This window comes from Dinoponera quadriceps, unplaced genomic scaffold, assembly GCF_001313825.1.
Source record: "Dinoponera quadriceps isolate SergipeBrazil2010 unplaced genomic scaffold, ASM131382v1 scaffold318, whole genome shotgun sequence".
Lineage (NCBI taxonomy): Eukaryota > Metazoa > Arthropoda > Insecta > Hymenoptera > Formicidae > Dinoponera > Dinoponera quadriceps.
In genome coordinates, this window is record NW_014554417.1 from 1 (window position 1) to 12,219 (window position 12,219).

General features: G+C 32.7%; 2 protein-coding genes and 1 pseudogene across 2 annotated transcripts in view; 2 read left to right on the forward strand and 1 right to left on the reverse strand.

Moving 5' to 3' along the window:
• Positions 1–117: 117 nt before the first annotated feature.
• Positions 118–557, forward strand: LOC106748239 (eukaryotic translation initiation factor 3 subunit G-like; the record flags this gene model as incomplete). The annotated part of the gene is made up of 1 exon (XM_014626576.1): positions 118–557. A coding segment is annotated over one exon (413 nt), but the record flags the coding sequence as incomplete, so codon positions are not given.
• An 8,859-nt stretch (positions 558–9,416) lies between these two features.
• On the forward strand, positions 9,417–9,870 carry LOC106748246 (annotated as a pseudogene).
• Positions 9,871–10,709: 839 nt separating this feature from the next.
• Positions 10,710–12,219, reverse strand: part of LOC106748285 — an 81,618-nt gene continuing 80,108 nt past the window's right edge. Inside the window, exon 4 of the mRNA XM_014626675.1 lies at positions 10,710–10,952. Coding sequence (XP_014482161.1) covers positions 10,710–10,952 — 243 coding nt within the window. The remainder of the gene's footprint in view (positions 10,953–12,219) is intronic.

Genomic DNA, 12,219 nt, shown 5'->3' on the forward strand with positions numbered 1-12,219 from the left:
AGGTGAGTGACGACACGGACCGAATAAACGTCGATCCCGCTATTCTATACGGGAACACCCTTATATCGCGTAGTTCGAAGCAAATTTCACCAAACGTACATTTTTTTGTGTATTTAGGAAAAGTGCCGGACGACAAGAAACCGCTCGTCAACACAGCCGTGCCGGGTGCTATGGCTGAGCTCAAGCCGCAAGGCGGCAAATACGTGCCGCCTGGCATGCGCGATGGTGGCAACAAACGTGGCGATTCCATGCAGATGCAGAGACGGGATGACACGACCGCCATTCGTATCTCAAATCTTTCGCAGAGCACCACCGACGCTGATCTGGACGAGCTCGTCAAGCCGTTTGGTTCCGTGGTGAAACAATTCCTGGCTAAAGAGAAGCTCTCCAATCTCTGCAAAGGTTTCGCCTATGTCCATTTCAAGCATAGGGCCGACGCTGCGAGAGCGATCGCCACATTGGACGGATATGGATATGACCATTTGATTTTGAATGTAGAATGGTCGAAACCGCAAGTACAAAATAATTAAAACTCAATCTTGGGGGATTATAATTTATATATCATATTGTTATTCATTATTATTAAATTTTTCCACAGTTCAGGAATTCAATTTCTCTCCCTTTCCTTTTTTCTCAGTTTGGTTTTACGTTCAAAATATTACTGACGAACACGGCTTACTCGACAGAAACTTTTGTGTTGTAATAATTCTAATTGTTGTCAACCGACCAACTTCCTCCAATCTTCGACGCTAAGTATGACGAGCGCGAAATTCTGTTTTGTCAAAACGCCGTTTAATTTTTTATATTTTACTACATTCTTAAGATTGTATGTATCTTGTGAGTAGTATGGGCTTATTCTCCCTAAAAAGAAGTACATGCAGAGAAAGATATAAGCTAAATTAGTTTAATTGCTGGGAGGAATTTGTAAGAAAATAGAGAGTGTTCACTTGATTTTTCAGTACGGTCCGAATCTTTTTTTTTCTCTTAATGCAGTTTGTAACGTTGTCGATGTTCAATAGAATGTTTTTGAATAATTCTCAAAACTTTAGTTGGACATCAGCTGTGTTCCGGGTTGCATCGGAAAAATTGTTCTAACCGTATTGAAATCTAGAGCTTTCGTGAAGGGATCACATGCTTTTGCGATATCAAAAGCAGAAAATTTAATAATAGTCTGTATTTGCATATTCATTTAGTACTAAATGTGAATTAAGTTTTCGATTACTTCAGTTAATATAAATGTTATGTTTAGATACCAACTGGGAATTAGATTATCTTATTTAGGGCCTTAGCAGAATGGCTGATTTACAATTATTAGTTTGAAGCAACATTTTATGTCTTAAGTATCAGTCCACAATAGATATTTTAAGCCTTAAGTATTAAGAAATTGACTAATCACAGTCGAATTATGGAAGAAAAGTAAATTATGATTGATCAGTTTTTTAAATCTTATATCTTAAATTCTCATTGTAGAACCTGCTTAATGCATAAGTTTCAGTCTACAATAGGTATTTTAAACCTTAAGAAATAAAGCACAGTCAATTATTCTTCTCATATTCGACTATTATTGGTCAATTTCTTAAGGCATAAAATACCTATTGTAGACCGGGGCCATGTCCTGGTCTACAATAAGTACTTTAAGCTCTAAGCCTTAAGAAATTGGCGAATCACAGTCGAATATGAGGAGAATAATCGACATCATTGGTCAATTTCTTAAGACTTAAAGCTTAAATTCTCATTATAGACCCCGCTTAACCCTTAGCTGACACATGGGGTTAAAAATACCCAAGAGTGTTTTTGAACGCAAATTTTTCATAGCTGCGCGCCAAATTTGGTTCTGTGGCGTCACCTAGTATTAGTCGAGGCTTGACCCAAATTGATAAATAAAACAATTATACACATTTTTTCTCGCTGGGATCCAAAATACCCCCTATAGCACGTACGTTACTATTTTGACGTGTGTCAGCTAAGGGTTAAGTGTCTTATGTTTGGAGTCTTAAATTGAAATGTTGTCTATGACTGATGACAAGTCGCTGTATAATTTAAAAAAAAAATATAAAAAATGATAATTTAGACGAAGATTTAGAACATCTTAAAATTACAAATCAGCTATTCTGCTAAGGTCTTACTGTTAAATATATGACGTGAATATAGGCCGGATCCTTTATTTTCGGTTATGCATTTTACAATTTATGCATATGCGGAGTAACGACTAGAAATTGTTCTTTATTATAATTTTATAGACTTTTTCATAGATTTCATATATATATATAAAATATGTAAATTATCTTCCTCTTTTTTGATATCGCGACATTTTTTCAATTTCAGTATACGTCAAGTAACTGTAACATTATACCAATATTATAATATTATATTAATTTTCCACTCAACAATACAAATATATAACACGTTTGTATATAATAGTTACATTATGCGCGAGAAATTTATAATATTGATATAACGTTACCGTTGTTCGATGTGCCGAGATATATTTATAAATTCGTAGAGAGTCATCCCACGATTATTTATTATTATTTCCACGATAAAATGATCACATCGATAATTACTCAACGATTGTGTCAAATGGGATATTATATGTAGCTGTATATTGTAGAAACCTTATTAAATTCAGCAAATAAAATGTAACTTTTTACTTGCGTAACGAATTTATTTGTTCGTTTCGCATATCCTCCAATCGCCGAATTGCAAGATTCAAAAGTGAGATAAGAATGAGATGTTATGTAACAATAACGATACGTAGGAAAAATTTATCGGATCGGGATTAAGTATGCAAGAGATGAGGTCCGAGATCTTGCAATCTCAGTTGATCACGTCAACATTACAGGTATGTGAGTTGCTTAGCATATAGACAGAGTTTTATTTCAATATATTACATAGATTATATTGAATCACAATGAATATATGTATATATATATATATATATATATATAATTACATTTGGATTCTTTTGGCTGCGCGGCATTACGAGTACGACTTAGGTACATATTTCCGGAATTCATGACATTATGTCTAATACAACCTTACACAATGGCTTATATAAGAATCCTTGAGAAGGTACATCCATCACTAATTACAATATAATACATTCGTCGTATCGTGTTTCGTTCGGGATCAGTTTTCGTGGCAGCGACACGATAATTTGTCTTTCAGAAAAATAGTCTAGCAAATCACCAGTTCCAAAATAATTATCAAGAACAAACCAATGACCCGCATAATGAAATGTAGCTGGAAATCGTGAGGGTCAAATGAAGGCGGAACATCGCGTAACAACTTCGTGTTTATTTAACGCATGATTAATTCGGCGTTTAATCTCTTGAACGACGATGAACGGTAGAAATAGCGGCAAATCTGATCAAAAGATACATTCGTTGGTTTTCAGAACTGTCGATAAAAACATGAAAAATCGTATTGTCTTCTTCAGTCATAACAAAAAATAGCCATGTCGATCCACATAGACTATATGTAAGTTCTTTCAATGAAAGAAAAGTATTGGAACAACAATAATAATAAATAATATAACAAATATAAACATAAAGATAGTCGTAATTAAAACTACGAAAGATCGTAAGGGATCATAGTTTATTTATTGTTATTCATTATTAAATTCATGTTCAACTGTCGTTCAGGAATATAATTTTCATTTTATTTTTACTTTGGTTTGGTTTTACATTGAAAATATTGAAAATATTATTATTGTCAGAAACCTTTGTTCTAATAATTTTAACTGTTATCAACTGAATACTTTTTCCAATCTTCGACGTTGTAAGTAAATCAAGCCTCCATCATTTGATAAATGATGATATTGCCACATGCATAATATGTATATAACTACAACTAAAGGAAGCTTTACTGGAGGTTCGTGACTTCGGAAAGTGAAGTGAGTCGAGCGACGTGAAAGGAAAGAGTTAACTCGTTCATACGTTTCAGTACAGCTGGCGCGAAAAGCAAGCTCGAAAAGGCTTACGCGATTCCGTTCGTGAGTATCTGAAATACATGAATATACATGGTACCTGAAATACATGGATAAGACTAGTGTTTTAATGCTCTTTTTTTCTCTATAATATAATAATTATAATTATATATAATAATTATTACATAAAATTATAATTACATTATTATGGCAATAGATTTCCACGTCACTTATAAAATACTGCTGACGAGTTTTTTTTAAGTGGTTTCCTCTATAGGTCTAGTGTTTATTAAAAAATATAATATGAGAAATACATATATAATTTATACATATCATTATTTTTTATACACGCGGGGTCTTTTATAGACACAATGACCCGTATTCTAAACTTTCTTTTATCGATAAAAGCGTCTTAAATGAACGAACGATGATTGGCTTCTTAACCAATCAGATAGTTCCTAAGCCACTTTTAGAGGTACTTTTATCGATAAAAGAAAATTCATAATACAGTCCGATGTCTTTTGTAGACATAGGTCCATATTCTGAACGCACTTACAACGATGTTAGTGCACTAACAAGTCAACTTATTAATATTGAACTATTCTTCTGAATTATCAGTAGTTCTGAATAGAAATTTTGCTGCAAACACGCGTGATTATCAGTTTTGCTTAACAGAATACTGTTATCATCGCGTTTAGAATATAAGCGATACTGAAAGTGCTCACATCTCTTGTCTTGTTAGCACGCTAACATCGTTGAAAGCGCGTTCAGAATATGAGCTATAATATTTTTCATACTATATTTATTCTATATTTTTCATATACTTGTCTTGGATAGTTGTTATGCCCCTTCTTGTAGGCACGATGTCATCTACAGACATAATATGTTTTACATATATATCTTTTATAAGTGTTCTCAGTCGAAAAAAAAAGCGGTTAAAGAAGTTTCTAGTGACTCAGGCAGAAGCGCTTAAGAAATGTTTGTAATCGAAATATTCCATACGTTGTTCCTTCATCGCTCGTTTATGCATTAAGTTTCTGAACAACTGGCTGGACAACTCCCGTTTGCCTCGGCCTATTTTCATAAAAAATATCCTAAATGCTTTCTGACATTTGCTTGCTGCTTTGCGGTGCGTTTACATTTACTGAAAACTCCCCGCAAACTTTCCGCCACCTTAACCCTTTGCACTCGAGGGCTCCGAAGCGGAGCCATTTAAAATTTGTCTTCAAACTCGAGGGCTCCGCTATGGAGACGATGCAAATAACTTTCAATTCATAACATAAGGACAAAGGGAAATCGTAAAAACTATTGTGTATAGGATATTCCGCTCTTACTATTTGCATTTGAGTTTGAAGAGTTTGAAGACAAATTTTAAATGGCTCCGCTCCGGAGCCCTCGAGTACAAAGGGTTAATATATAATTGTTCGCTTTGTGAATGCTTCCCCGAAATTTAAGCACCATAAAGATATATAAGCATAATTACAGATTAATAACGTTAATCATGTTAACGTTATTTAATGTTAAATGTATTTCTTAAAATTTCCTATTTATTTCAAAATATAATACGCGACATTTTAATCATGTATTCTGTGTATCGCATGCAAGTGAAGTTGTATACAATTGATTGTGTCTTATCTTCTACATGTTGCATAAATAAGTACAATTCGAAAAATATCGAAATGTTAAAATCTCTTTTTCGCGTGTATTGATTGATTGTTACGTGTTGCGGCTTGCTTCATGGGTGTCGTTTGCTATTATCAAATAATTGCATGGATTTGTGATAGTTCATCAGTTTGTGTGTTGAAAAAGATAAACAATTAAAATATTAAAGAAGGCGAATCTTAATTCCGTGAAAATCGAGAAGCGAAATATTCTGTTTCAAATGTTGTACATTTCTGTTATCTAATATAATATAATAAAGATATTGCGTTTATTTGGATCTGACATTGTTAATATTGATATATTGATTCTTCTTGATATAATAATTTATTTAAATTTCTACAAAAATGAGTAATGAAGCACCTGTTGATAAAAAATCTAAAATAAATCCGAACAACTTCAATATCAATAAATTGAAGATAATCCTTCATGAAGATTTTGGGTAAAAGATGTTCCTAATGAATCTACAAAATTTTCTTTCAAGGCCTGTGAAAGCACATTAATTCGTTGTCTTTCAAAAGTAAAGAAACATTCTAAGAGAGAAAAGCGTTTAAAAAATTTGAAGAAACAAAATTTTAGTTTTAATATTTTACTAATCCTGAAGGGACAAATGGAACAACCATTTTATCGAAATAGTTAATTCAAAACAACCTTCATTAAACTCATTAGAACATTTTGATTTTCGAAAACGTGTTGAAGTAAGATTAGTGATATTTTTTGTTGAAAAGAATATCATATCATTCGTTATCGTATTTAATTTACTTTCGTTCATGAAAAATATCTGAAGAGAACCTGCTATTTTACAAGCAATATCTTTAGAGAGAAACAAAATAACAAAAGTTTTAATAACGTCATCTGTCGTCAAAAGACAAATAGAATTTCAAAAGGTTTGAGANCGAATACTAAAAAAGTTGAATGTGCATTTCCTGTAATACTGGATGTGAAAACAAGGAAAAAAAGTAATATGTCAATTAAGACATTAAATTCAATTTGTACTATAAAATATGCGTTAAAACATAATAATAATACAGCTCATGCCATGGCAGTTATATTTGAATATTTAGATCTCATGAAAATATTTATAAACTACTCAAGTCTGAATAGAAAAACAATCTTATATTTCATGTACAAGACAGTGTATATAATACTTACAAGAGATCGCACATAATATTTATCACTGAGATATGTGGAAAATATTATGTCTATAAGAGAACTCATGTCTACAAAAGATATCACATCTATCAAAGATAGGTACGTAACAAATACAATCTCTGTGAGAGACATCCTGTTTATAAAAGACATCACATTTATTGAAGACGAAAGTGTGTGAAAAATATTATATCTGCCGAGAGTTATCGTGTCTATAAAAGACATCCTACTTGTGTGTAAAAAATAATGATGTGCATAAATTATGTTTATGTTTCTCGCTATTAATTTTTATAGTGGAGGCCTTTATAGGAGAAACCACTTAAAAAAACGCGTCAATAATAATATCTCATGGGTGACTTGGAAACCTATTATCATAATGGTAATTATAATTTTACTCTTTTACTACTTTTATATATAATATTATTTATCATATATAGTTATAATTATTATATTAAAGAGAAAAAAGAGCGCCGAAACACTGACATATTCATGTATTTCATGTGGTTACACTCGTATAAATAATAATTATAAGTAACTTTTTTAAAATTACTATAAGTAATAACTACATATAAAATATAATTAATTGTATTTATAAAATATTTGTACAACCAATAAAGAGCAAATGAGACGAGGTAAGAAATACATGTACCCTGAATTATATTGATTTACTGTATCTTCTTAGTGATGAAATCATCAGTTAGACGTAACGATCAAGTAGTGAAAATCGGTGCGGTTGTCAACGTATTAAAAGTCCAAAAAGCAATCGTTGTTTCAAGCTCGCTTCTCGCGTCGGCTGTATTGAAACATGCGAACGAGTTAACTCCTCTACGTCTTTCATATCGCTCAGCTAGTTCGGCTCACTTCATTTTCCGAAGTCACATGAATCTTGAAGATCCTCGTTGACTACAGATATGTTATACATATTTGGTAATACCGTCAAATGGCAGAAACTCGATTTACCCACGTGATTGTGCATCACTGTGTCGAATATGACGAATATGCAAAATTTATTTCGCCAAAGCGGCTACGATTTTCTTACATCGTATTACATTTTTAAGATTATATGAATCCTTCGAGCAGTATGGGCTTATTTCTCTCTACAAATAGAAAGAAACACCACAGGGTACAAATGTACGGAGAGAAAAATGTAAGTTATTATATTATTAGGATTAATTCAATTGTTGGAAGAAATTTCTAAGAAAATAAAAATATATACACGAAAGTGTTATATATTTCTAATATCGCTCCTGCACGATATCAACAACGAAAAAAAAAATAATAACGGTCCGTATCCGCGCGAATTCATTTAATGCTAAATGTGACAGTTAAATCTTCAGTTACCAAGTTAATACAAATATTACGTTTAAACGTCAATTAGGAAATAGACTTCTATTTAGCGCTAAATGTACGACGTGAACACAGGCAGAATTCTTTATCTTTTCACTCTTTACACTTTCACGATCTATGCGCGTAAAGGATAAATGACTTTAGAAGTTGTCCTCCGTTATAATTTTATAGACATTTAAAGGTCACAGACTTTTGAAGTGTGAAATATCTTCTTCTCGCTTCTGATATCGCGATACACATCCAATATATTCGTAAGCACGTAGCCGTCCAAAGTAGATCGATTAATAAATATCTCTACAAAGCCGCGAGAAATAAATATTTCGCACGAGATGTCCGTTTCGATCGAAATGCGCCGCTATTTCTGTCGGTTACCGTCGTTAAAGCTGGTTCGCTAATCACGCCTATCGTTCGGGCTATCTCTCTTCGTACGTGATAACATCGATATTTATTTAATTATTCAATACACCGTGGAACTGTACGAGCGTGATCGTTCACGTAAAATGAGAAGAGAGCACGAAATGAAAAGAAACACCCTTTTTGTGACCAGAGTAAGCACTTTTCTTAAACACAAGAAATGTCACGCGAGTTTCCCGTGAATGTAGAAATAACGTAGCGTCGCACAGACTGATCGGGCTTCTTCCCGATGCGCGATGAATTTGAAACACGTCGTAGCGTGATCCAATTTTCCGGAAATATAGTTGGCAATTAAAAGATCGGACAGCTAGAAAAAATGCATAATTAAAATTAGAAATAACTCCTTCGAACTGGCACGATGTTTCCTTCTCTCTCCCCCTTCCCTCTCTCTCTCTCTCTCTCTCTCTCTCTCTCTTTCTCACTTTTCTTCTTTCTTTTGCACATTTTTCGTTGGAAAATAGNTTCACTCACTCACTCTCTCTCACTCTCTCTCTCTCTCTCTTTCTCACTTTTCTTCTTTCTTTTGCACATTTTTCGTTGGAAAATAGATTGTAACGCATACCGGATGGTCCAAAGCATATCTCGAAGAAGAAACACGAGCGCGTCTCACATCGGCGATGATCGACGGACATTCAAAATCGCGATCTGCGATAATAAAACATGTCGTAAATGAGAAAATCTTCGATTCCTCCCCGTTTTTTTCTCTTCGCTAATTAGAGTCTTTAGAAATAAGAGTCTGGTTATCGAAACGGTTGTGTAATAAAATAACGTCTGTATTGCAGAACACACGCGTTTATTTGAATTTTATATTGTTTTGCATAAAGAATTTATCTTTGTGAAAAATACAATTATTATATCGTATCCTGCAATATTAAATTAATGTCAATTATAAATCAAATCATTTGATATTTACAACACAATGTGTAAGTTGAATAAAATTAGAATTCTGATCTTAGGAGTTGACAATTATTATATGATATTAAAAATAATTAAGCTAATAACAAATATACATAAGCAGGAATCAACATTAAACAGTTGAAATCATTTCCAAACATTCCTATTGAACCGAAAACAAATGTCCATTTTTGTAATATTCAGATAGATGTGTTTGGTGCTACACCGTTTCTAGTACTGTTAAGCATGATACTGCAACTTGTGAACTATGTATAAATTCAGTCGCATCTAAAAATTATATTAGTGCGAAATATTCAAAATTAGTGTATTTAGAATGTTGCAGAAAAAATACCTTATTTTTTGTTACCAAACAAGTTGAATGAATATATTTGGGAGTGGAGATTGTTATCTGTCAATACCTTCTGTATTTAAGAAATAGCAACTGTAATTTTATCCATTTCTTTTTCGAGAAAATATAAACAATCAAATGTGAAATGATAAAAAATTGTCATCAATTGTCTTATACATTAAAAATGCGTTTTTTACTCAATATCGGATGAAAATTTCATATTGAAGTCAATTGAAGAATATAATGTGTACAGCAAAACGAAGGCCATGAATTCTGCAGTTAAATAATTTTTATGTAATTAAATTATTTTTGGAGATACTATTAATTTTATTGAATATTAAAAATGTTAACCTCTTTAGGGAATTTTAAATATAATATTTGTTTTAATGGATCTGCTTTAATGGAGTACACAAAAAACGAAGATACCTTATTTGCGAACCGATTTATGTAGTCATTATGGCCTACTTTGATAACGTTTAATTTTTAAATTTTAAAAATTTTTGTAATTATAAATAACGGTTAATTTTTAAATAAAACTAAACGTATACATATGTGTCAATATCCCTGAAGAGATTAATGAAATGAGATGTTATTTTTATGAGAATCATACATTTACGATTATAATTATCCTGTCATTTGTAATATTTCTCCTATTTCAATTTACCTCATTTTTATGATATTTCCAATTGGTTCCGCCATTTAATTACAAGGTTTGATTTCTATCAATACGCGCGAATACGGAAAGTGACCAAATTCTTACTTCTGAGGACTCTATTCGCGATTTCTCTTCGAGCGCTCCTCTGTTCCAAAAAATCCGTCCTTCGTTAAATCTGACCCTTTTTGTTTATTATTTGGTCCAGCCGGTATATATAATATATTTGGGTCTGCCACCTGAATTAAGAATTGTCTACTACTTTTGTTCGAGATTCACGGAGAGATCATCACGCCGGATAGAGCGGTGTTGCTTTATCACGTGACGTTGATCTCCTCGTCCTCCTCGTTCTCCGTCTGTTCCTCAGGCCTCTGAGGGCTCGTGAGCGGACTGACGTCGCTCAGGTCCATCCTCGGTCTATCGCCGTCGGCGTCGCTCAGATCCGGATTCGGGTTGTTCTTGTTCGGTAACGTCTGCTCGCGCGAACCACCGGTTGCCAGCAGCTCCCGCTCCTTACTGTTCCTCCACTTCATACGTCGATTTTGGAACCAAATCTTCACCTGCGAACACAACGTGCGCGCCCGGGCCGTTAACAGTTTGCGGTGAAATCTAATCGTGAAGGCATTTCTCCACCTCTCTCTCTCTCTCTCTCTCTCTCTCTCTCTCTCTCTCTCNTCTCTCTCTCTCTCTTTATGAAACTATTGTTCTATTACTAGAAAAAATATATACAAGATATATTTGTGGAATATAGAATGTTCATGGAATATTTGTAGAGAGTTTTTAATTATTAAAAATCGATATACAGGATTAAGGGGCCGGTCTGACAATGCAGAGAAAGGGTTGTCAGCAATCACAAGGAAACATACGGAAATGTCCCTTACCGATTTCGATAGGCTTTGAATATGTTATAAAACAATTACAAATTAAATGCATATACTTTTTTATTTATTTCTTCGCATTTAGGAGTTAAAACGATTTCTTAAAGGGAATTTTGGAGAATATCTTCGAAACCGAAAAGTGTATGAGAAAATGTTCTATAGACAAAAGTTTTATGGTATTTAATATTATTTTATAATTTTGTATTTTTGAATCTTTCAAAAGAGTCTTCTATTTTTCGTATGAGTGTTGGAGATGTGTAAAAAGAAATCAGAAGTTTGAAAAGCCTAAATACACAATTACAAAGAACATAGAATAACTGCGGATTGAAATATCTTTCGCATGCCTCATAATTTCTAAGATATTCGCTCACATGACTCATTGAATTTTATCGCATTTCCTTTGAATAATCTTTAAAGGTATAAAGAAAATTTATGTTTCTTATTTTTAGTTATTACAGAATTTATTATTACATAATAAAAATGGATCAATCGAAACAAATAGAAGATCGAGTTAAACGAAATCAAATTTAAAGTTGTACGTGACAAACAAACTATTCTAATTCACTTAGCAGAATTTTTAATCTTTATTTTTTTGATCTCCTGTTTGTGTGCATGAAGAAACAAGATTAACTGAATTGAAATGACAATAAGAGGACGTGTGCATGAAGAAACAAGATTAATTAACAACTAAACGTATTTTCATGAATCAGAAATTCTATTTTTTTTTCAACCAAAGCACGTTTGGTTTGTTTATTAAGACGTTAACTTTCTATTAGTCGCAATATTCCATAGATATTATCCTAATATTTGTCAATTTGTTATTCACTGTTTTGTACCTTTACTGCCAAGTCTATTAGCCAAGTGCTAATAAAAGAAAAATTACTTCAAGAAACAAACTAAAAGAGAAAAATAATGAGAAAACTAGTATATCTGTAAGATATATTGCGAC